We start from the raw sequence: 23977 nt of genomic DNA on the forward strand, positions 1-23977 counted from the left end.
TACACCCCGTCTTCTTCTCCTCCTCCCGCCCTCCTCGCTTTCCCCACCCGCAGTGGCGGCTGTCTGCACTATGGAGGGACAGAAGAGGTGGGGCGCGCAGCTGGACGGAGGTGGGGAAGGAGGAGGAGGCGGCGGCCGAAGCGGGCATCGGGGGCAACCATGGACGGGTGAGTTAGACCCCGAGCGCCAGCGGTTCTGGACCCCGAGCGCGGGCGGGAGCCGGCCGCGAGCGCTCCGCTGCGCCTCCCTCTCTCCATCCATCCATTCCGAGCCACGGAGCGCGTAGTTAGACAAAGCGGCTCGAATCCACCTTTCTGCCGGAGTTGGAAGGCTTACGAGGCTTCCCGCTCTCTTCTTTCCCGGAGCTCCGAGGGGCGACCGCTGGTCGATGGCGGGCAGGGAGAACGGCTCGAATTCTCTTGCAAGCCGCCGAGAGCGGGACAGGTGGCTCGTTCTTGGCTTCCGAGCGGCCGGAGCCGGAGCGCGTTCCCCGCTTTCGTCGTGCGGTAGGCGAGGCGGCTGTTGGACGAGGCGCTGTTTTTGTTGATTGCGAGAGGGAGTAAGGGTACGAGGGGGTGCAGACTTCCGGGCTTTGCAGTTGGAGCGGGAGAGAGGCGAGGCCTGGAGGTTCGGCGTACCTGGGTCGGAAGTTGGAAGAAGGCAATTTTAAACCGTGTCAGTGGGATCCCGGGTGGTGTCGGTGCGCGTCTGAGCCGAGTGCGTACAAGGGATCTCGGGCTAGCGTCTTACATTTTGTGGAAAGAAAGGAACGGCCCGCAGCCTGGACTGGGAAGATTGTGGAAATCCGAGAATGCTGGGCCAAATTTTCCTAGTGGAACAACACGTGTGAGCCGTAAACGAAATGGCTGAGTTTGTATGTGGTCGCCGGTAAAATCTTGGGCAGCAATTCCGTGAAGGAAGGCTTGTCGTCCAGCCCGCTGGCCCAACCACAGTGACATCAACCCAGCTCTCTTCAGCGTCTCTTTTGGGTGACCTCATCCTTAACTGTCAGCTAAAGCCTGGGGTGTGGAGAAACAGGGATAGCGAGTTGTGAGCAAAGGAATATAATGTGTTGATTGATTCTTGATACTTCGTAAAAACCAATTCAAAATATATTGTAAACTGATGTTTAGAAATTCAAGACTTACAAAAAGCCTCCCCTGCCATCTCTTAGATTTGGGGCCTTCCAGTATCTGTTGCATTTCAAAAATGCTTATTAGGAGCTCCAGTCTCCTGCAGGCCCAGGTGCCTGAGCTAGTGCTGACTTGGAGCTGCAACCCAGTACATATTGAAGGCCTTGGGTAAAAAAATTGTCCATTCGTATACTATCGTCCAAAGCTTCTGTGTTATGGCTTTTATGTTTTGTTAAATGTTATGGAAGGAAGTGCTTCTTGATTAAACAAGACAAGCAAAATTGGGAGTAAAGATTATCTGTCATACTTTAGATTTCATTTCCAACTAAAAGAGCAAGCTGGAGCTTTGTGGTGTTCCTTTTTTTTTTTTTTGCTGATCCTGTAATACTGTACTTGATTGCTCCAGCAACTAAAGCAGGAGGATTGTGCTGACTACAACTTTCAGCTACCTTAGCCTGTATGGATAACAAGGATGCTGGGCATTGTAGTTCAGCAACGCTTGAGGACCAAGAGTATTCCACAAGAAATAAAGTTAGGGCTTCTTTAAGTTGAACTCAACTCCTGGTATTTCCATGCAGTTTTCTTAACAACAATATACAAGTAGCTTGCTACTGCTGTTTTCATAGGATATTTTTTTAATTATTTCCCAGCCTAACCTTTGTTTTTCTGGATTTTTTTCTGTATAAGTAGTAACCAGGTCCAATGCTGCTACAGTCTTGAGCATAATTATAAAGTTTGCTTTATTGAAAAGAAAAAAGTATTTTGGTACAATTTAACAACATTCCTAAACTGTAGAATATATGTTAGAAAGAAATAGAGTTCTTTTAAAGGTTGCACCAAAGATTGACCATTTAATTTCTGTTACCAATGTGAACAAACCTAGAGGAATTAAATTGACATGGGAAAAGGAATCCTAGCAAGGAATTAGAGCAAACTGTTATAAACTGGAAGCCGGTAAATACTCATTAAGCAAGATACATTGCTTCATTGTCTTAAAGGTGTTTTTAGCATCTTGCAAAAAGTGATAGATACATCATATCATGATAGCTCCACTAGCTATAGAAAAACCTAGGAATGCAGGTATAAAAGACTTTAGATTCACAAGCTTCTTTCTTGGGTTTCTCTGCAAGTGTAACAGGTTTATGTTATTCTCATTGGAATATGGGGAATCCTTGGAAGCGGCCTTGCCGCTTCAGCTGGGAATTCAGTATGCAGATGAAGCAACTGGTTATGGAGCAGAGGTAGTAACTGGCAAGGTTTCTTGGCATGGTTTTCAACAACTCTCAGCCTGTTTCTGCTCAACTTGCATACTTGTCCTCTCCTTTAAGAAACTATTCATCAAGAGGCCCAGAAGTAGTACAAGAATGGGATGTTTTTGCATCACTGTTTACAGAGAACAGAGTGACACTCTTGAATCAAGTTCTAAAGTTGACCTTTCCTCCTAAAAGCACATGACTTTGGAAGGAGGAAGGCTTTGTTTACCTGTAGTAGTAGATAGGCATCTGGCCTTTAGATTATCCTCCTGGGCTTCACAACATGGTCAAAGTGTGCTTAGAATTATTACTGCTTTAATTGGAAGTAGTTACAAGATTTAAAGAAATATGCACATATGCCCATTTTATTTATTTCACATATATTCATTTATTTTTTGTTTACAAGGGTTTTTTTCTTTGTTCCAAACTCAGATCTAGAAAATAATTGAAAAATATATATTAGGCTAAAAGGCCAAAACTTCGATGGCCTGGCAAAACCTAATATTGATATGGTGTTTTTGTGATATTTCTCTTTTTATTTTATTTATTTTTATCCCATCTTTATTGTTTTTACAAATAACTCAAGGTGGCAAACATATCCAATGCCCCTTTCTCCTACCATTTTCCCCACAACAACATTGTGAGATAAGCTGGACTGAGAGAGTGGCCCAAAGTTAGCTGGCTTTCATGGTTAAGACAGGACTAGAACTCATGGTCACTGTTTCTAGCCTGATGCCTTAATCACTAGACCAAACTGGCTCTCTATACTTGCCTTTCCCCAAATTTGTGCCCAGCTTTTGTTTTATGTGGAAACTGATTGCACCAGTGGAGATAGAGTGGAATCTACCAAGAGGATATGTTGGATCTGTTTCCCTTTTCTGATATTCTTAAGGTACTCATATGCTATCTCTGTTTAACTAATGGGAGGGTAAGTTCTGACATATCTGTATTTGTATATTATAGCCAGGAGTTTCAAACACACATGGCAGACAGTTCTTGACTACTTTTCCTTGCTACTGTTGTTGGGGGGGGGGGGATATGGACATAGATACATTTACAAGCAGCCTTGGCTGACTTCTCGAAAGTCAGAATCTGAAGCCATGGTTTCTTTTTGGTATCTGTTCCCTGAGTTGTTTGGGAAAGAGGAGCCAGGTTTATAATCCATTTATTAGGAAAAAAATTCACATGTTTAGACACTAGAGAGACGGAAACAAGCACAAGGAATTGAGCAGCATGTCTTAGAATGATGGTTCATTCATGATACGTCACATTTTTTGACAATTCCAGCTAACTCCGACATGTAAATATTCCCATTTCATTTAATACAAGATTTTCTGCTCTGATGCTAACATTTTGGAAGCAAATCCTGTATTTGTATTAGATCAGTTTTAGCGGGAACTAACATAGCTATAGAGATGCATGGAAATGATTGTTTTGATTCCCTTCCTAGGACATGTGCAATTTTTGTCCAGTGTTCTTGCAACATCTCTTAAAGCATTGGAAGATGACCACAGCTCATCTACTGAATCTGAAAAAAATACACAGAAATAACAGTTTTAATAAACAAATCCGTTTGTACCCCACTTATTTTTATTAAGCAATAAGCCCATCAACACTGGAATTATTTTGGCAGACTATTGGATTTACTATTTGTAAGAAAGATTATCCCTCTCTTTTCAACCCATCACAGAATATTGATACTGGTACTATGATAGACAAGAGTTTTTAGATCCCTACTAGCACACTAGACTGGTTAGATAAAAGTAAGATGGAACCATAGAGCCTTGTTGTTCCAGAAGACTTTAATGTGCTCACCAGGTTGGAGTTATCAGTGTTAAGATGGGTAGTTTTTATTTACCCTCTAATAAATTCCATGTGCTGATAATAAAGCCTGCTAACTGCTATATTTGATCTATACCGATGATGTCATTGATAACATTCTACGGACAAAATTCTACCAATATAATTTTAATTTTATATTATTAAGGCAGCAGCTGTAAAAAAACTTTTTTTAAAAAATACCAACTTTTGAGCTGGGATCCTTGCACACCTAAATTTGAGTATATATGGGCAAACTGATGTTTACAAGTACAATAGTGAGAACCCCTGGTACAGAACTTAAATTGTTTCTTCATATTTTCCAACCTTACTGCATTTTTGTTAGTAGAATGTTTGCTACCTTCCCCAAACCTCTTCCAGTTTTTCACCCCTATGCTGGGTATTTTGTAACCCAGAGAAAACAAAAGATACTTCCTTGTGCCCAATTAGATGACTCAGTTAAGACCACATTTCTGGCTTCATAATTCATTTCGTAGGTGTGCTACAGAAGGAAAATGCATCCTCTGTGACACACAGTTTCCATTTCTAGTTAGAAAGAACAAGCCCTTATTTTCTTATGTTGGGTTGAGAGAGCTCCTGGTCCACTCATCCTGGTCTGATGAAGACTTGATTGCTTCTTTGCCAGCATGAGAGGTCTGGCATGAGAGCAGAGCTTTGAATCAGAGCAGTGCCTGTGAGGAAAGTGAGGATGTTTGTGAATTTTGCTCTGGCTAGTCAAGAAAAACATCAGGAACCGGTAAGGCAAAGACAAACCATAATGGGTCATATCCTTCCTAAGGACCTATCTAAAATTACTCTACTACATGGAGAGCAAGAAATGGGTATTATGAAGAAATTCAGACTTAAATAGCTCTCTCCTTGGCAGCCTGTAGCTTGTTTTCATTAGGTCATGGGAGGTGAGTCAAGCTTGAGGAAACAGGGCAAAATGTCAAAATCCTCGATTCACATTCCACACAAAGATAAAGAGATTTCAAGCTACTTGAATTTAATTGCTTCTGTGCTGAAATTGCTGGATTCACCAATCAGATAAGAAGCACATAAAGTACATTTAGGAGCGGTCTGTCTTTAAGTCTGGAGCACATTTTGAGCCGAGGGGTTTATGTTCAATAAAGATTAGAGTTTGAAGTCCTTTAAAATTAAAGCTCAATCTTGCTTGCTCTATTTCCATAGTTTTAGCTGAAATGGAAAAGACCATTTGCTGGGAATTAGATATCCAGTTTGCTACAATCCCCATTTCCATAAACTTGGTGGCTTATCACTCAGCCAACTGGTGCCTTTGATAGAAGTATACATAAGCTGTTGACCAGTTCTGCACTTCAGATTAAATTGCAGCTTATTCTAGGAAGAATAGGCTACATTGATGATTCAGTATAATGCCCCTCCGTAAACATAGTTTGCAAACTATAGTGGAGACTATTTTTCTGTATTTTATATAATTGCCCATTTTGTCTTTCGTAAAGCCTCCACATTGAATATGATTTCTGTCTCTTCCTGCCTTCCACCATTCTCTTCCCCAAATCTGTAACTTCTTTTTATGCATCTTTTTCTAAGATAACTGCCCTTTGTTTATAGGCAGTGCTTATATTCCTCTATTTAATGTAGTACAATAAAGGGAAGTAATCTGCTTTTCCCCCACTTGCCAGTTTCTTCTGTATTTTTGGTAAGACAGAAGAAACTGGCAAGTGAGGGAAAAGCAGAATATTACTTCCCTTTATTGTACTACATTAAAGAGAGGAATATATGCTTTCCCCCAGAAACCTATCTTCTTTTTGGAGAATCCTCATATTATTATTGGGGTTTTTTAAAAAAAATTATAGCAAAACAAATTTTGGCAATGATGGGCTACTTTTACAGTGGCCTTGCTGACTTGACTTGCTAGCTGTTGACTGGTTATTTTTTATTTTCAACTGGTTATCAATGTTTTGTATTGGTTTTTGGTTACCAGCTTTGGTATATCTTGGTTATAGCATTCTGGCTAGGGAATTTCTGGGAGTTTAAGTCTGTACTTTTAAAGTTGCCAAACTTGAAAAACCCAGTTTTAGAATTCTAAGCCACTCAAACTCCTCTAGGGGAGAGAGTGGCCATGCAAATTGAATGAATAAATAAATTTGTGGTTTTTTTTTCATTTCTTGAGAATATATTATGGCAATTTTCGAGGTCAAGCAATCAGAATACTGCCCAACCTTGCTCTTACGTAGGCTGATTTGCCACCTGAAAGCCTAAAGATTCCTGCTGTATGCTGTCATCTTGTCTCTTGGTGGAATAAGCAGGATAATTTTCATGCAGCAGCTGAACTGGATTCCCCAGGCATTTTCTGTTTGGCAAATTTTAACCCCTGAGCATACAGCAACGGTGTGTGTAGTTGTGTATGAAAGCACCTTTCTTATTGTATGTGACCATGTGAACCGAGTATGCAACTGCTACAGTAATTTTATCAAAACACATGGCCACCAGGCTCAATGCAATGCCAGTTTTAAGAATCTTCATCAGAAAGGCACAATAAATAATTGTCCCCATCTTGCTGCAAACACTACCTCACCTTCTGTTAAATTTCTAGGGGCTTTTTTTTTCTCTTCCATTTCGTTGGATTCATTGAGTCTTTTGATTAAAATGCCTTTCATAAATAAGTCACATCTGTGGATTAAAAGAAATGGACAGGTGGCAGTGAAGGGGTTTACAGGATGTCTTCGGAGCCTCGTCCATTATAACCCATCTTGCTCATTTAGTCAGAGTTTCTCTTGGCTTCCAGCTTAGCCTGAACACAAGGGCAACTCACTTCTGAAATTTTGCCATGAAAACTTCAGAGACTTGTCCAAGCAGTTGCTAAATGTCACCACTACTTGTAGGCACCCCAAAAAGCCACAAACTACTGTGAAAGAGGAATATGAAATAATCTCACAATAGCATATTGATTCCAGTCCAAATAGTGGGGAAAATACCTACACACCTCAGTGGCCTTGGAATGACTAAGCAGTCCTAGGTTATAGCCTGCTGAGTCATAATGACTGTGTTAAGTAGCACAGAGTGGCATTGTATGGGCTCTCCACAGAAAGTTATCTGTGCTTCTGGTTGACCTGAGGGAACCAGACGAAAAAGACCACCTTGCTCCCTCTTCTAATTGAAAAAGGGGGTAGGGGGAATAGTTTAATCTCAGCAATTTTCCCTCATAAGTATTTTGATTTTTTAAACTTTTTAATTCTCTCCATTTCAAGTGTACCTGATATTCTTTGGAGCTAAGACTGAAGGTTCTGTGTCTGGCTAACCACATATATATACATGCAGCCAGCGTGCCTGTTTCATGGATGTGGGGAGGTTAAAGATGATCTTCTGGAGGGATGGTATGTTCGTGGAGCAAAGGAGGTGCCTTCTGCCTCCTGAGCGCACAGCAGTGCAAAGTGAGCTATTGCCTTGGGTCGTACACTACCTAACCAGACCTCTTGCTTCTCTGTCCCCTGTGCAGGTATCAAGACTTTGCTGCTGCATGCCAGGCCTCTGTAGCAAGGCCCCCAGCTTAGCCGCCTCTGCTGGTGCCCCTGCCCTTTTCCTGTATTCCTTCGTGCAATGCAACTGCTTCTGTGATGTATGCCCCAGAGTGCAAGGCGGAGGTGACTCCCTCGCACAATGGCAGTCGCACCTTCAGCTACACCCTGGAGGATCACACCAAGCAAGCTTTCAACATCATGAATCAGTTGCGCCTAAGTCAGCAACTTTGTGACGTCACCTTGCGGGTCAAATACAAGGACATTCCCCCGGCCGACTTTCAGGCTCATAAGGTGGTGCTGGCCTCCTCCAGTCCAGTCTTCAAGGCCATGTTCACCATGGGCCTCCGGGAACAGGGTATGGAGATAGTCCCCATCGAGGGCATCCACCCCAAAGTAATGGAGCGCCTGATTGAATTTGCCTACACTGCCTCCATTTCCGTGGGCGAGCAGTGTGTGCTGCATGTTATGAATGGGGCTGTCATGTACCAGATAGACAGTGTGGTGAAGGCCTGCTGTGATTTTTTGGTGCAGCAGCTGGACCCCAGTAATGCCATTGGCATCGCCAACTTCGCTGAACAGATTGGCTGTACCGAACTGCACCAGCGGGCACGGGAATATATCTACATGCATTTTGGAGAGGTGAGACCCTGTGCAAGGAAAGGGCACCTAGGGGAAGAGGGGCAGCCTGGTATACCTCCAAAGGGAGTTTGAATTAGAAGATGGCTTTGCTTTTGACCGCCTTTCACAATTTATTTGCTGTTCTTGATTATGGAAGAACAGCTCTTCTATCTCTTCCAAACAGGCAAGATACTATTTGTCCACCTCTAAGCCCCTAAACTTGCCCATAGCAGTATTTCTGCTGGGAGAACCTATCATCTGGCTAAAAGGTGCAAAATAAAATAGGGACCCTGGGTGTCAAGTGAGACTCTGGAGGGAAGCGAGTGTTTTCTTGTCCTTGGGTGAAGTCTCTGCACAGACTTTGTGTCAGCGAATGTAGTAGCACTGCTCCATGTTTGTTCATAATATTCAAAAATATCCTCCCTCCTTTTTTTATTTTGTCACCTTCAAAAGAGAAGTTGGCAAGCTCCAAACAATAACTAGCCTGTAAGAATTTTGCTTGCTTGCTTTCTTCTTAAATTATAAGATTAAATGCCAAAGACTGTTTTGGGAGGGAAGAATTGCGAATGCCGTAGGCTGGCTGGGTAGGCATGGCTTCCTCTTTTTCCAGTGCAGGGTTCATTTTCCAGCCATTTCAGAAGACTAGAGGAAGCAGGGAGTGATCATGAATTGGGTGTTTCTGCCACTCCCTGCTGATCCAGCATAAAGTAACATGGATTGGCAAAGGACCCTGGCATTGCTTTCTCCCCGCTCCACTGGCCCCTTTGATTTCTCTGCTGAATGCACCAGAAAGAGCTTTATCGTCAGACACCGATGAAGCTTTGCTTTGTGTGATCAGTGAAAGCCCGTCCAGAAGAGTGGACCAAGTAGAACAGAATTCCTAATTTTGCAGCACATCTTGGGTTTCCTTCCTTGTCAGTCCCAAACCTGAGTGATTGGATAAAGGAGGGGCAGATTGTGGTTATTCCTCTTCATCTCTCTGCACATCCTTTGTCTTTGCACACTAACTTGGTTAGAATTCCTGGTTGCTGTTGGCAAAAGATTTAAAGGCAAAGCTTCAGCAGAGGCCCGGGAAGAAATCGTGAGATAAAACACCCAGACACACCACAGCTTTTTAAATGTGTGTGAAGCGTTAGAAACGGGACAAAATACGATAATTGGTTTGGAGGTATTTTGTGTTGGACAATTGTGCGGTTTACAATGTTTTGGACACTTGTGCAGTGAACAAGCCACAGAAGATCATTTGAGTTTGGGTTAATATAAACATTCAACCTTTGTGACAAAAATGGAGCATTTGCTACTTAAAGTCAGTCTAATAAATTAACCTGATCGGGTGTTCAAATGTAATGATAAACTAAACCTCCCACAGGGAAAGCTTTTGTTTGAAACAAAATTAATTCAATACCTGGATTTTATAAGGAAACAACCGTTTGCCTGTTTCTTCATCCTAGTAGACCGTAAGAGAACTTGTATGTAATCTGACATCCATTTTGTATCTGAGGAGGCCTAATCTGTAGCTTCTATCTTCAGAGTTTAAGATGGAAGCTACAGATTGGGCCTCATCAGATACAGAACTCTTGCAAAGATGGATTGAATCTCTCGTTTGAATTACCCCTCCAATCTGATTGTCTGATTAATTACCATCTTTGCTGAGGAAGAATTCTTCTAAAAATTGGAAACTTGCACGCTTTATTAAACTTCATTTGGTCTACTCATGATATTGCCTCAAATGTATTTTGCAATAGGCATAAATATTGCACATTGTTTCTGTTCTTCAGTGGACAGTCTAGTCCAGGGGTAGGCAACCTCGGCTCTTTTATGACCCATGGACTTCAACTCCCAGAATTCCTGAGTCCCAGAATTCCTGAGTCATAGTGAGCATAGCTGACTCGGGAATTCTGGGAGTTGAAGTCCATGAGTCATAAAAGAGCCGAGGTTGCCTACCCCTGGTCTAGTCAGTCCTGATAGCAAAATGAGAATGAAGAGTCCAGCTTCTTGTGGGCTTATTTGTAATCCTTGTACTAGTACCAAGAACCACATTTCAAGCTGTAAGAATTTTTATTATCTTCCTGCTTATTATCTTACTGCTTACTTTTATTATCTTACTGCTGATTTAAACTGTCATCCAGGAAAGTTATTTCCTTGATTTGCCTGTCATGTATCCCCAAGGGACACATACACATGAATACATATAGACACTGATACGCCACACAGTAACCACATATGGCGGGAATGATAGACAGAAAGAAATGAGGTATAATATTAAAATACAAAGAAATGAAGAAAACCCTTAGAAAATACCTCATGTGTGTCTCATAAAAATGCCATTTTCAAACCCAATATTTTTTTCTGTGTTTCTTATTTCTACTGTGCTCCATTTATCTTACGAGATGTCCATAAGTCTTACTCACGTTTTATAGATATCCAGATGGCCCATGGATTGTCACTTACCCTACTAAATTACAGTTTAATATTCTTGGCAGATTGAACTGAATTAAAAAAATCTGTTTTACTCCTCAGAAATGATCTGGTTTCCTTGGGGATCACATCTGATAAATTGAGTTTAGGAGGTGCTATGTGGGAGGAAGAATATGCAGGGTGATTATTTCAGCCAGTTGTCAACAGTAGTATTGGCACCTACAATAACCCTATAAGAATGCACTCATTCTCCTTTTAGGATTATTATCATTTTTGAAGTGCCAGTCCAAATCCTGTGATCTAGGCAACAACCTTATATGACTGACAAAATAAAAATCTGCTTATAAATTATAGAATACCGCTAGATCATCATTTCATACTGATAATTTAAGAAGCTAAAAATTCTAATTTTTATTTCAGATCTTTATCTTTTTAAAATGTAGGGCAGTTCTTCATAGCAGCCTTCAGCTACTGGCCTCCTACATTGATTCTGGCTGAAGATGAGCCTGGCTTTAAGAAATCTCTGTTTGGATTTCAAGTTTTGATAAATGATGCTGGTCAGATGTTCTGTTTGGACCTTGTTTTTTTACAGGCCCTGAATGATTGATTCCCCTGCTTCTTTATCCCACCTGTCAGTGCAGTTGCCAATTGCTTTCCTTTCTCTGGGCAGATCTCTGCATGCATAGGGTTTCCCTTTGTGTGACATTCAGCAACCATACAATGATATATGCAGAAAGAGTCCTAGAGCTCATCTAGAGCAGATTTTGTTTGCTTCTGAAGAGCATATCATCCATCTGCTGTTGTCATCATTAGAAGGGGAAGCCACCCTTCCAAAGTTGGGTGGTTTTGCTCACGGTCTCTCTTCTCCTCCGTAGGTGTCAAAGCAGGAGGAGTTCTTCAACCTTTCACATTGCCAGCTGGTGACCCTGATCAGCCGGGATGAGCTGAATGTGCGGTGTGAGTCAGAAGTCTTCCATGCTTGCATTAACTGGGTAAAATATGACTGTGAGAATCGGCGACTCTATGTCCAGGCCTTGCTGAAAGCAGTGCGCTGTCATTCCCTCACACCACACTTTCTCCAAATGCAGCTGCAGAAGTGTGAAATCCTCAAGTCGGATTCCCGTTGCAAGGACTACTTGGCCAAGATCTTCCAGGATCTCACCCTGCACAAACCCACTAATGACATGCCCTGCCGTGCACCCAAGGTGGGCCAGCTGATCTACACGGCAGGGGGTTACTTTCGCCATTCCCTTAGCTATCTGGAGGCTTACAATCCTTCTGATGGCTCCTGGATCCGACTGGCTGACCTGCAGGTGCCTCGCAGCGGCTTGGCTGGCTGCGTAGTGAGCGGACTGTTCTATGCGGTGGGGGGGAGGAACAACTCTCCTGATGGCAACATGGACTCAGATGCCATTGACTGCTATAACCCCATGACAAATCGATGGTCTTCCTGCGCCCCTATGAGTGTGGCCCGTAACCGAATTGGTGTGGGAGTAATCGATGGTATGATCTATGCGGTGGGCGGCTCATTTGGGAGCACTCACCACAACAGCGTGGAGAGGTAAGGGGAAAAGAGCATTACCATAATTCAGTCTTCCCAAATCTTGCTGGTATATTCTGCTCCCTTGCTCTAGCTTGCAAGACTTCACAAATGCAAAATGGTCTTATAAAGCTCTAGAGAGCTGGGCATTGTTTTTTGTTCCAGTAAATGTTAGGACGCTGAGCTTGTTGATCAGAAGGTCGGCAGTTTGGCGGGTCGAATCCCGAGCGCCGCGTAACAGAGTGAGCGCCTGTTACTCGTCCCAGCTTCTGCCAACCTAGCAGTTCGAAAGCACGTAAAAATGCAAGTAGAAAAATAGGGACCACTACGGTGGGAAGGTAACAGCATCCCGTGTGCCTTTGGTGTCTAGTCATGCTGGCCACATGACCACGGAGACGTCCTCAGACAAGCACTGGCTCTTCGGCTTTGAAATGGAGATGAGCACCGGCCCCTAGAGTCGGAAACGACTAGCACGCATGTGCGGGGGAACCTTTACCTTTTTAAAATGGTGTTTCCTTATGAAGATTTCTCCTGTTTTTCAAAAATGACAAGAGAAGCACTTTTATCCAGATCTGGCACAGATAGACTAAAGCTGGTTTATGAGAGAAGGGGTGTCTTGAGTGTCTGCACAATGTGATTGGACAGCTTGGGCTGTTCCCATGGGGAGGGAAAGAGATTGCTGCTGACTTTCCCATCAACCTGTCTCGTAAAGGCCAGTACGTTCCCACAGAGAGGGCCTCCTCAGGGTACCACCGGTCAGAGAATGTCGGCTGGTGACCCCCAGGGGGAGAGCATTCTCTGTGGGTGCACCAATCCTTTGGAACCGCTTACCAGCTGAACTCCGGATGGCCCCTGACCTTCGCTCCTTCCGGCGTGATCTAAAAACTTATCTATTCGAACAAGCCGGCCTGGCCTGATGGATTTGGGTTTTAAAATTATTTAACTAATGTATTCTTATTTTATTGCCCTGTACACCGCCCTGAGTCCTTCAGGAGAAGGGCGGTATATAAATCAAATAAATAAAATAAATAATAAATAAATAAATAAAGGTAACAGGGACACCTGGATTTTTTCTCATGCACTTAGAAGTGTTGATAAAGGAAGAAAATGCACAAAAGAATTAATGGCGCACCTCTAATATGGCAGTAGAGAGGCCTAAAGAAAATCCATCCTGCTTCATCTCCTTCCTGATTCATCCTTCATCCAGGTTTCTCCCTTCATCAGTGGCTGCAGAGAACTGGCACAGTAAATTAGCAATTGTCAATTAGCATCCTTGTTCAAACAACATAGACAGCAGAAACAAGTACCTGATACAGCTTCTCTTTTTCCTCCAGGTACGAGCCGGAGCGTGATGAATGGCAGTCAGTGGCTCCTATGCTGACGCGGCGGATTGGTGTCGGTGTGGCTGTGCTGAACCGTCTCCTGTACGCTGTGGGGGGCTATGATGGCACTAATCGCCACAGCTCTGCCGAATGCTACTACCCTGAGCGTGATGAATGGGAGATGATTGCCCAAATGAAAACCATTCGAAGTGGAGCAGGTATGTGTGCAGCAGCAGGAACCCCGTACTTGGGACTACAGATGTAAAATTTCTAGAAACGTAGAAACCGCAGGGGAACAAACTGGGCTTTCCTTTTTAATGGAAATTTTAAATTTGGAAAAATGGCAATATATGTACTTTTATACTAGTCACTTTCACATTGCAATTTTAAGAATGTGCAATACATATTAACTTGGTTTGTTTGTGACCCACTTGTCCCCTCCTTGCAGGATCTTTGCTGTTCTGATAGGCTAGAAAGAAGTATCCCTGTAACAAGTTGTAGGGCACCATTTGGGGGAATAATTGACAGCAACGTAGGAGCCCTCTGTCATAATCCTTTCACAAATCTAGGAAAACAGTTCTTTTATTGTATGGTTTCACTTGTTGTTGTTGTTGTTAGTTGCGAAATCGTGTCCGACCCATCGTGACCCCATGGACAACGTTCCTCCAGGCCTTCACTTTTTTATTCTTTCTCAAAAATTTTCATTTTTTTTCTCGAAAAATTAAGGCAGGGGGAATTATCCCCAGAGCTTTCTTATGTCTACCTTCAACAGAGAACCTTCATAGTTGCACATCGTAACCAGCTGCTGTCTCTCATTTTGTTGTTCCATCTCCTCAGTTTAAGTCTAAATCCTGTTATCTCAGGGGAGGAATACATTTGGGTTCTATGACTCTGTTCTTTGTTGCCAGGAATGGTAGTGGTATCCAGAAATGGATAGGAATACCTTGTTGGCGGTTGCTGTGATATATTAGCTAAGCACCTGGCATATAAAATCCAAGCAGAATTAGATGCTGGCAGCAGAGAGTTCAAAGATGTAATGGCTTATGATGTCATCTGGGAAGGTTGAACCTGTTAATCGTGAGGAAATGGGCAGAATTCTCGGTGCAATGAGCTGTACTGGCTATGGGCTTGATTCCTACCAGTTGCTAGAGTTAGGCAGCAAGATCCAAGCTTTGGTGAGATGGGGAGAAATCACAAGTGGGCAACCTGAGTGCCTGGATTACAGTCACGTGACCCCAAGAGTGCTGCGATGGGCAGAACCCTCACACCGCCATTTTTTTCAGTGCCACTGTAACTTTGAATGGGCCCTGGACAAATGGATCTAAGCCAAGGATTACCTGTAATACAATAAACTGGGCTATTGGTGGGATGATGCTTCAGACCCAACTGGTGATAGTTGTCCAATTTAGTTTTACACTGGAGTTCTGGACCTAAATTGAAATTGAACTGGACGTTGATTTTGGTTGCAGCAAGACTAGAGACCTCATGCGTGCTAATTCCATGGTATTCTTATGCTTGGGGAGATTTCCCTACATTCAAAGAGCAGTGTGGATGTTTCCTTGCTTCTGCTTGATGCCAAAAAATGGACATTCTAGGTCCAAGAATAGCATTGCCTTCTACTTGAGCAATATTGTCCAGGATAGGTAGAAAAGATCTCCAGGCGTTGTTAAAAGGTCCTCCAGGAATTGTTAAACTCTAGCCGAGCCCTAAATGCAATAGGCTATCCACTGCAGATTAAGGTTGCAAGAGATCCTGATCTTGAAAATGTGTTACTCCCTGAGTGTTGGAATAAGTCATGCCTGTCTTAATGTTGTTCTTTCCTAATGCAGGAGTTTGTGCTCTGAATAACTGCATATATGCCATGGGGGGCTACGATGGAACAAACCAGCTGAACAGCGTAGAGCGCTATGATGTGGAGGTGGGCACCTGGTCCTTTGTTGCACCCATGAAGCACCGCCGGAGTGCCCTCGGGGTCACTGTATATCAAGGCAAGATCTACGTGCTAGGTACGTTTGGCCAAGGACTATAGCAAGTACCTCTTGGCTGGGTGTGGGAAAGTTCAGACAGCAGCCACACAAGCTAGGTCCATTGTGTCCAGGGATGGCTTAGCTCACTTTGTTAATGAGGTGGGAACAAAAGCCAGATTTTATTTGTACAGCTAATAATCTGTTCATGCACATATTTACTTGGATGGCTTAGTGAACTCTTGAGTACATTATATTGAGGTGCATTGGGTTGAAATCAGTGATGCAGACGTATGTAGAAGTGCTCTTATTTGTGTGCACACTCCAAATAGCAATTTCAGAAAGATTCCCCAATGTTAAGTGTTGAAGCGTTTCCAACAACTGAAACACCGGACTCTTGGAAATCTTGATCAAAGAAACAAGGGCAAACATAACATTCCATTATAATTATAATTCAGGTTCATTTATATTCTTATTTGTATGGTGCCATTTGCCCCATTCAGCTTGGTAAATACTTTGGCCACAATGGATGTGGCAAAGCAACAGGATTTATGCTAGCACGAGGCAGAGGTTTCCCAGCTAGAACTCTTACATGCTAATCATGGCTAAGAGTCTTCCACCCTCTTCTCTTTGTTGCTGAGATTTCACATGGCTGGCTGTTATCTTTTGCCAAATAAAGCTACTTTCTACCCAGGAAATTAGAGCTGTCCTGCGAGTACAAAGCTGTCCTGCACAGCTGGAAGACAAGGCTTTGGGGTGGCGTTTCTGATTCAGCTCAGTTCAGTCAAGGGCCTTCAAATAGCCTCTGACCTCTCTTGGGTTAATTGCTGCTTGTTTTGCTGCAGGTGGCTACGATGGACAAATGTTTCTGGATAGCGTTGAGTGTTATGACTCCACCACAGATACTTGGACTGAAGTAACTTGCATGACATCAGGCCGCAGTGGGGTAGGTGTCGCCATTACCATGGAGCCATGCTGCAAGCAAACCGAGCAGCAAAAATGCCATTGTTAATGGTAACAAGGAACGTGCGCCACTTCCCTTCAGACGGAGAAGATTCAGTATTATCAAATACCTGCTGCCAAGTTGTATTCTGCCAGAATAAAGGAAAAGTGCCAAAAGGATGAGAAACATTTTAAATCCCATTTGAACTGGCCTTGAGGCAACGGTGAAAAGCAACTCTGTGCTCTGTGCTTTACAAGGATAGCTATAGTAAATTTGTTGTTGCCTCTGCACGTTGCTCCTGCCTCAGTTTGGGATAGATGCGTCAGTGAAGAAGAAAACTATGGGAGAACCTATATAGGAGAGCTTGATTCACACTGGCTGGCTGTTTTCTGGCCCCTGGCAGTGAACGGACCTTCAGGAAAGGACCTCCAGATCAGGATGGGTGGAAGTATTTTGTACATAGTGCAGCCCTGAGCCCTCCTTAGAAATGTGTCTTATTCGTAGTTTGGCGACCAGTTTTTGCTGGGCACGTTTGTCCAAGTGCAGATGGGGAGAAGGGAAAAGTTGTGGGGCACTCTTCTGTGGCTGATGATCTGCAGGCACAGTGCACTCAGAAAGTATTCAGGCCCCCTTCACTTTTATCAATTTTGTTTGCTGCAACCTGATTCTATAGCTGCTGGAATTCATTTTTTTTCCTCATTAATCTACACTCAGTATTCCATAATGACCAAGTGAAAAATTTATGTCTGTAACTTTATCAAAAAAAAGAAAGAAATATCATATTGGCATAAGTATTCAGACCCTTCACTCAATAATTGCTGAAGCACCTTTGGCAGCAATTACAACCTTGAGTCTTTCTAGGTATGACGTGACAAGCTTTGCACACCTGGATTGGGGGATTTTCTGCCATTCTTCCTTGCAAAGCCGCTGAGTGTAGATTGAGAAAAATGAGTGTATAATCAGGCTGCGGCATAGCAAAATAGACAAAAACGAAGGGGGTTCTGAATACTTTCTGAATGCGCCCTGTAAGTGAACACTGATCACTGCAACTTGAAAACCTCAGGTGGACCTTTGCCTTTGCTGCTTTTCTATTATCCCACAAGGAAGGGCTTTCCCAGATGGCTACCTGCGTTTTTCCCCTTACCTGTGGGTGGTACATCCTCTTAGGAAACTGGTTTTGAAGCTCTACTCACACGAATAAAACACTTTTTGTGATTAGTATTGATGTTTATTTTGCTTCAGTCTGTATTTATTCCATTAACACTCTCCAGAATACTGGTCTGCCAAAAGATATAACACAAAACGAGCCACTGAAATATATTTTGCTCCTAGGAATGTCTGCTACATTATCTACTGTTTGCCAAAAGCTGCCCTTTTCACCATGATGTGTTCACCATGCTCCAGAGGTAATCACTGATAAAACAAGGACTATGCTGGCTACAGTCAAGGTTGATAGATTGAGCAATATCTGGCCCATAATGGGCTGAGAACAAAGAAAAAAGTTAAGGAAAAAGTTACCTGCGTTCCTTCCCTGGCCCAACCCCCAGTTCCATGGAAGGGAAAATATCGAGCTTGAAATCCAAGAAAGACACATTGAGATTCTTCTAAGCAGTTTCCTTTATGTTCCTCACCTGTAGAAGAAACCTTTCCAAACTAAAGTGGACTTACTTGCACCATAAAACATAAATTCTGGGAACTATTGGGGGGGAGCTATCTTCACTCTCTTTCTCCCTCAAACTATCTAAACCAGGGCTTTTCAACCTTTTCACCCATTGTACCACTTTTAGGATATGGCAACATCCGAGTCGTGTAACAAGGTGTCAAAAAACGTGATGACCCCAAAAAAGAAAAAAGTGATGAAGTACAGGTAGTCCTCGACTTACAACAGTTCACTTAGTGACTGAAGTTACAATGGCACTGAAAAAAGCCACAGCCGAGCAAGACACCTGCCTGCCTGCCTGCCTGGCGGTGCTCTTCCTCCTGTCCGAGGTTTTCATTGTTGTGAGCATTGGCAGCAGGGGTGGGGTGGGGGGGTGTTTGGTTTTTATTCCCCCCCCCCCTCTGCTGGATGATTGCAGCAAGTTTTGGTCACTTCACATGACCCTGGGACACTGTGACCATCATAAATATGAATCAGTTGCCAAACATCTGAATGTAAATCACAAAACCCTGGAGATGCTACAACAGTGCTGGCGAACCTATGACACGCGTGTCAGAGGTGGCATTCAGAGCCCTCTCTGTGGGCACGTGCACCATGCTCCAGAGATGACAACTGTCCCTCTTCAACCAACCGTCTGCTCACTCGCCGAGGTCCCATGTGGCTGGATGCATCCCGCCATGGCTGGTTTCTCTCCCCCACCATCCCATCCCTCCTGGCCTCGCATGCTCTCCTTTTCCCGGGCACGACCCACTGCATCGCCTCCTCAGCTGTCGGCCGACCATCCAGCTCAGAGGCTGCTTCTTTGAACTGCTGGTGGGCTGCGGAGCCCCAGGTTGAGGGGCCAGCAGGCTGTGGCTGCTGATGGACACTGTCGGCCCCCATGCGCTTGCTGGCCTCTGTGTGTGGGGACTGATGGTGTCAGGCAGCAGCCGCCCTGGCCTTTGCCTTGCCTCATGGCAATGGTACCCCTGCCCTGCCTCGCTTCAGCCCGCATGATGAGCCTCCTGTCTACTGCCCCACCTGCCAGAGACCCCCTGGATCTCCCCCAACCCTGCCCACCCCCCAAAGGCATCCCTCCCCACGAGCAACATTGAGGTGACCTTGGCCACACCCACCCAATCTGCCATGACCACCACAGCCACGCCCACCCAGTGGGCCACGCCCACCTGGCACCCAATGATTGATAAGTGGGTTTGGGGTTGCAGTTTGGGCATTTGGTCCCTAAAAGGTTTGCCATCAGTGTGCTACAACATTCCAGCTGATTGGCGGTTCTTCTGGGCTCAGCAGAAGCACCAGGATCAGCGCTGAGCTCCAGCTGGAGCCTGGCACTCATCCTGGTGCTTCCGCTGAGCCCTGACAGCCCTGCAGGTCCAGCCATCTCTCACTCAGGCTTGTGCAGTGCTGCCACTGGTTCAGCTCATTTCCCCTCCCCCGCTACCACTTTTCTAGGACAGTCGCGTACCACCTGCCAGGTGCCAATGTACCACAGGTGGTACCCGTACCACTGGTTGAAAAGCCCTGATCTAAACGGTGGGATGTCTTGCTCTCCCTCCCTCCCTGGAATGTCTTGCTCTCCCTCCCTCCCTCCCTCCATGGAATCCAGACATTGCAGAAGGATACTTCCTTTCATCAGGGGTGGTTCACAAGAATAGTCCCAGTCGATCTGGCTGATCTGATAATAAAGATGTACAAGATACCTGGCAGACATAACAAAACATAAGTTGCTTGTTCTGGTGCAGATCCTATCACTATCTACCACTGCTGAAATATGTTCATAGGCTATGATTCACAGGCCTCATGTCAAATGAATCTGGAAAACGCAAAACAAAGGAAAGTGGATGTGTAGTGATTTCCTCGAGTGTTTTTGCTTTTTGTTCAAAGCAAAATAGTCAATATTGATTCCCAAAGGGAGTAGTAGTAGTCATTAAACTAGTTTTTATCTTCATATAATAAATGTTTGAAGGCTGAGGAACAATCTGAGGTTTCATTAAGGAGTTGTTAAACTGAGTAGTTTAGGGACCCTGATTAAAAACCTACTTCTTTTTCCCATTGTCCCATTTTTTTTAAAAAAAAGCATGCAATAACTAGTTACAAGTGTCCACAAATGTAGATTTCTACTCAAGTTCATAACCTCAAAGTGAGATTGTCAAACTACATCATGTATCCCCTTGACAAATCAAAAGGAAATTTTGGGGTGGGTGGGAATGACATACATTAATGTAGCTTTTTTATGGTTTGATCACCATTTTAATAATTTAGAATGTTTATATTGATGTCCAACTCCTTTATTTGCATAAAGGAAATGGATAACCAAGATAGAAGCCAAGTAGCCTAGTCTTGTAATTCACCTTTTGCAAATGAAAAAGATTAGAGGTAAGATTTTACTCACGTAGCTGACATAGTTCTGTCAGTTAGTTCTGTTGCTTTCTGCTGCTGCTGCCTGCTTTCTTCTCTCAAAGTCTCCAGCTGTTTTCTTAATTCAGTATATTGTGTGAGTGAAGGAATCCAAGTAATTCTCCAAACTAACAGAGATCTTAATAAAACTCAATAATAGTTTCCGTATTGTGGGAAATGGTGCTATAACACCTGAAGCATATTCCAAAATAAGTGCCTGGAAATCTTTCTATCCTTGGCATTTAAGCACCAAGATACACTTCTTCACGAACTAATCCATTGGTTGCTCGGTTTTCTTCTGTGACAGAATCAAAATCTGAGCAAAAGAATTAAGTGAACTACCCCAATAAACAAATACAAACTGCCTCAGCCCTTTTGAAGAGGCTATACACAGAATTGTTTATTGGTTCACTTTTATTTTCAAAATCTAAATTAAAGCAAAATCTAATCAGTTTATAGAATGACATGTCATTGCCCTGAGTAAACTTTATAAATGGCAAGTGTGGTTGGAATCCTGCTCAGAGAACTAATTTTAACAAGCCAAAGAAGACACTTAGACAACATAGCATGCATTGGATAAAAAATATATAACAAATATAGAATGTGCCCTAAGGACAGTTACTTGCAACAAACAGGAAAGACCTTAAAATATATTACGCTGCAAAAGAAGATTACACCATCCAGCTTATTTTTAATTCTTCTTTCAAATCCTAAAACCCCACTCTCTCCTCTAATACTTCCCGATATACCAACTTACTTTTGTCAAAATATATGTGTGATAGAAGAAAAACTCTACAGTTCCCTTGGGATTATTTGGGGGTGGGTGGGTGGGGGAAATGAGTTGCTCCTTTTTAAAACTTTTGTCAGAACCCTGTCCTCCTATGGCAGGGGTGTCAAACTCAATTTCATTGAGGGCCGCATCAGCGTTGCGGTTGCCCTCAGGGGGCCGGGTGGGTATGGCCAGGGTGGGTGTGGCCTACTGGGTGGGCGTGGCTAGAGTGCGTATGGCCTACTGGGTGGGCGTGGCCAGCTCTACATCGTTCGCATCAAGGGTGCCTATGGGGGCCTGGGCAGGAGTGGGACAGATCTGAGGGTCTCTGGCAGGAGGAGGGTCTCTGGGCCAGGGCCAAGGCAGTGGGGGCCGTTCCCTCACTGTTTCCAGGATGGCTTCACGGGCCACATGAAACCACTTCGCGGGCCGGATCCGGCCCCCGGGCCTTGTGTTTGACATGTCTGTCCTATGGGCATGGGGTGTCTTGTTCTTTTCGGGTTCTGCCATTCTCCTGGTTGAGGGTGGGGGTGGTTTGGGGTTGCTGATGTGCATTTCCTCTTGCTCTGTTCCTTGCTCTATCCTCTTTGATGTTTCTTCATTGGGATGAGAATGGAATGTGCCTCCGGCCATCTGCCTTATCTCCAAGCGCAGAAGAAGCGGCAGAGAGACCTAACAGCCTTGGAAGCAGCACCTTATTGTCCTGTTCCCACAGCATTTTCACACCTGCGGATTGGCCTGTTTGAACTGTCCGGATGGACAGTTGGGGTGGGGTAACTATAAAAGTTCCTTTTTTGGAATGATGTTCGTTTCAAGAGTTCTGCTTTCTTGGGAGGACTGATTGAGGCAGGTCTTTGCACCTTTTGCTATTTTCCCCTTTTGCAATGCCCCTATTAAACTACAACATAATTAAGCATTCTGCCTTCCTATCCCTTTTTTTCACCTATAATTGTCCTACAACTAAGAGAGAAATTATAGGTAACATACAGGGAAAAATATGTTCCAGAGACTATGTTTGTCTTGGCTATGTGAAAGATGTTACCCTAGTCAATTTTATAATAAAAGGCATCAGATCCTGCTTCCTGTTGGGCACAGAAATTTCCATTATTTTCAAAACCCCATAGATAACGGTCTCATTACCTAGTTATGAAATGCCAGGATTCCGCAAATTGTCTAGCTCTGATTAATGGAGAGGCACTTATTTATAATAGCACATACACATCAGATTACCTTTTATCAACAAGAGTTAGGGTAGGTGGCTAAAGGGCCAAAAGCAACTAGACCAACTTCAGGTAATCCTTGCTTAATGATGGTAATGGGACCAGCAACTCCATCACTAAGTGCTTTTAAAGTGACATCATGAGACACCGACTTATGATGCCTCTTCCAGCACTTTTAGATGCTAACTGAATCCCACACGGTTGTTAAGCATGAAATCCAGTGGTTGCCATTTGTGACCTCCTGCCTGACTCCCCATTTTACTTTATAGGAAGTAGCAGGGAAGCTTATGTTATAAAGATTATAAAGCACTAGTTATAACCGTTAAAGCCCTACATTGCATAGGTCCAGATTACTGGATGAACCATCTTGTCCCGCTAAGACAAGCCCGCTTTACACATGCCAGCAAAGGAGGTCTGCCGAGGACCCCATCGGTCAAGAAGTACCTCATTGAGATGGTTGACGGACTAACTTGCTGACCGCCACCTCCATCTTGCGCTTCCTGCTTCTGCTCCACTCATTTTTTTAACTTCATATTACTGTACTTCCACTGTTTATTTTTGTTTCATTCCTCAACTATTATTTTTATTTTTTGCGTTTTATTGTTGTAAGCCACCCAGAGTAGCCCCACAGGAAAATGGGCACCAAATTTAACAAATAAATAATAAATAAATGGCAATCACATAACTGTGGGATGCTGAGACAGTTGTAAATACAAGTTAGTCACCAAGTGCCCAAATTGTAATCGGGTTACTGCAGGAACACTATGATGATCAGAATTTTAAGGATCAGTTGTAAATTCCACCCATTCACCTCCATTGTAACTCTGAATGGTCATTGAAAGATAGCTTGTAAGCAAGAACTACCTGCACTTCTCATTTCAACCTCTTGAGAGCTATGCCAATTCTACCATGAAGCATAATAAGACACAATTTTTGTCAAGCCAGCAAGACCTTTTTAGGTGGCTCTGATGCTGGACTTCCTGTTCATGACATCAGAAGTACTGGGGGGGGGGAAATTACCCTTAATCCCAAGGTAGGACAGTTCAACCAGTCTTTGAATTCTGGTCACAAGTTGTTCTCAACAACAGAGATAAAAGTTTATAGCTAAGAAACTCACCATGCTGTCTTACATATATTACATCACTTTTTCCTGCACACAATACTGCATACAGGACAAACAATGGTTGATTTAGGACAAACGGGCTGCTTTCCCTAGGAATTAATAGTGTAAAAGACAGCAGTTTGGACAGAGAGAGCTCCTTTTTAGTTTGTTTTTGCCTGTGCTTATTAGCACTTATTTCTTTCTCTGCCAGTAAAGGTAAAGGTTCCCCCGCACATACGTGCTAGTCGTTTCCAATTCTAGGGGCCGGTGATCATCTCCGTTTCAAAGCCGAAGAGCCAGCGCTTGTCCAAGGACGTCTC

The 23977-nt window shown here is 43.6% G+C and overlaps 2 protein-coding genes across 3 annotated transcripts in view; one reads left to right on the forward strand and one right to left on the reverse strand.

Annotated features, from left to right (window-relative positions):
* KEAP1 (kelch like ECH associated protein 1) lies at positions 1–17743 on the forward strand. Of its 2 annotated transcripts, none has more exons than XM_083354599.1 (6): positions 1–167; positions 7686–8346; positions 11619–12304; positions 13618–13823; positions 15435–15611; positions 16415–17743. In XM_083354599.1, the coding sequence occupies exons 2-6, from the start codon at positions 7804–7806 to the stop codon at positions 16579–16581; spliced, it is 1779 nt and encodes a 592-aa protein (XP_083210725.1). In that variant the 5' UTR covers positions 1–167; positions 7686–7803; the 3' UTR covers positions 16582–17743. The 2 variants fall into 2 exon arrangements, with proteins under 2 accessions (XP_083210725.1, XP_083210726.1); XM_083354600.1 differs by lacking the exon at positions 1–167 and adding an exon at positions 7430–7563.
* Positions 17467–23977, reverse strand: part of SPC24 (SPC24 component of NDC80 kinetochore complex) — a 14853-nt gene continuing 8342 nt past the window's right edge. The window contains exons 4-6 of the mRNA XM_083354601.1: positions 20562–20654; positions 19793–19869; positions 17467–17995 (exon numbers count right to left, since the gene is read on the reverse strand). Coding sequence (XP_083210727.1) covers positions 17889–17995; positions 19793–19869; positions 20562–20654 — 277 coding nt within the window. The 3' untranslated portion in view covers positions 17467–17888. The remainder of the gene's footprint in view (positions 17996–19792; positions 19870–20561; positions 20655–23977) is intronic.

Source organism: Vipera ursinii (genome assembly GCF_947247035.1).
Source record: "Vipera ursinii genome assembly, chromosome: 2".
NCBI lineage: Eukaryota > Metazoa > Chordata > Lepidosauria > Squamata > Viperidae > Vipera > Vipera ursinii.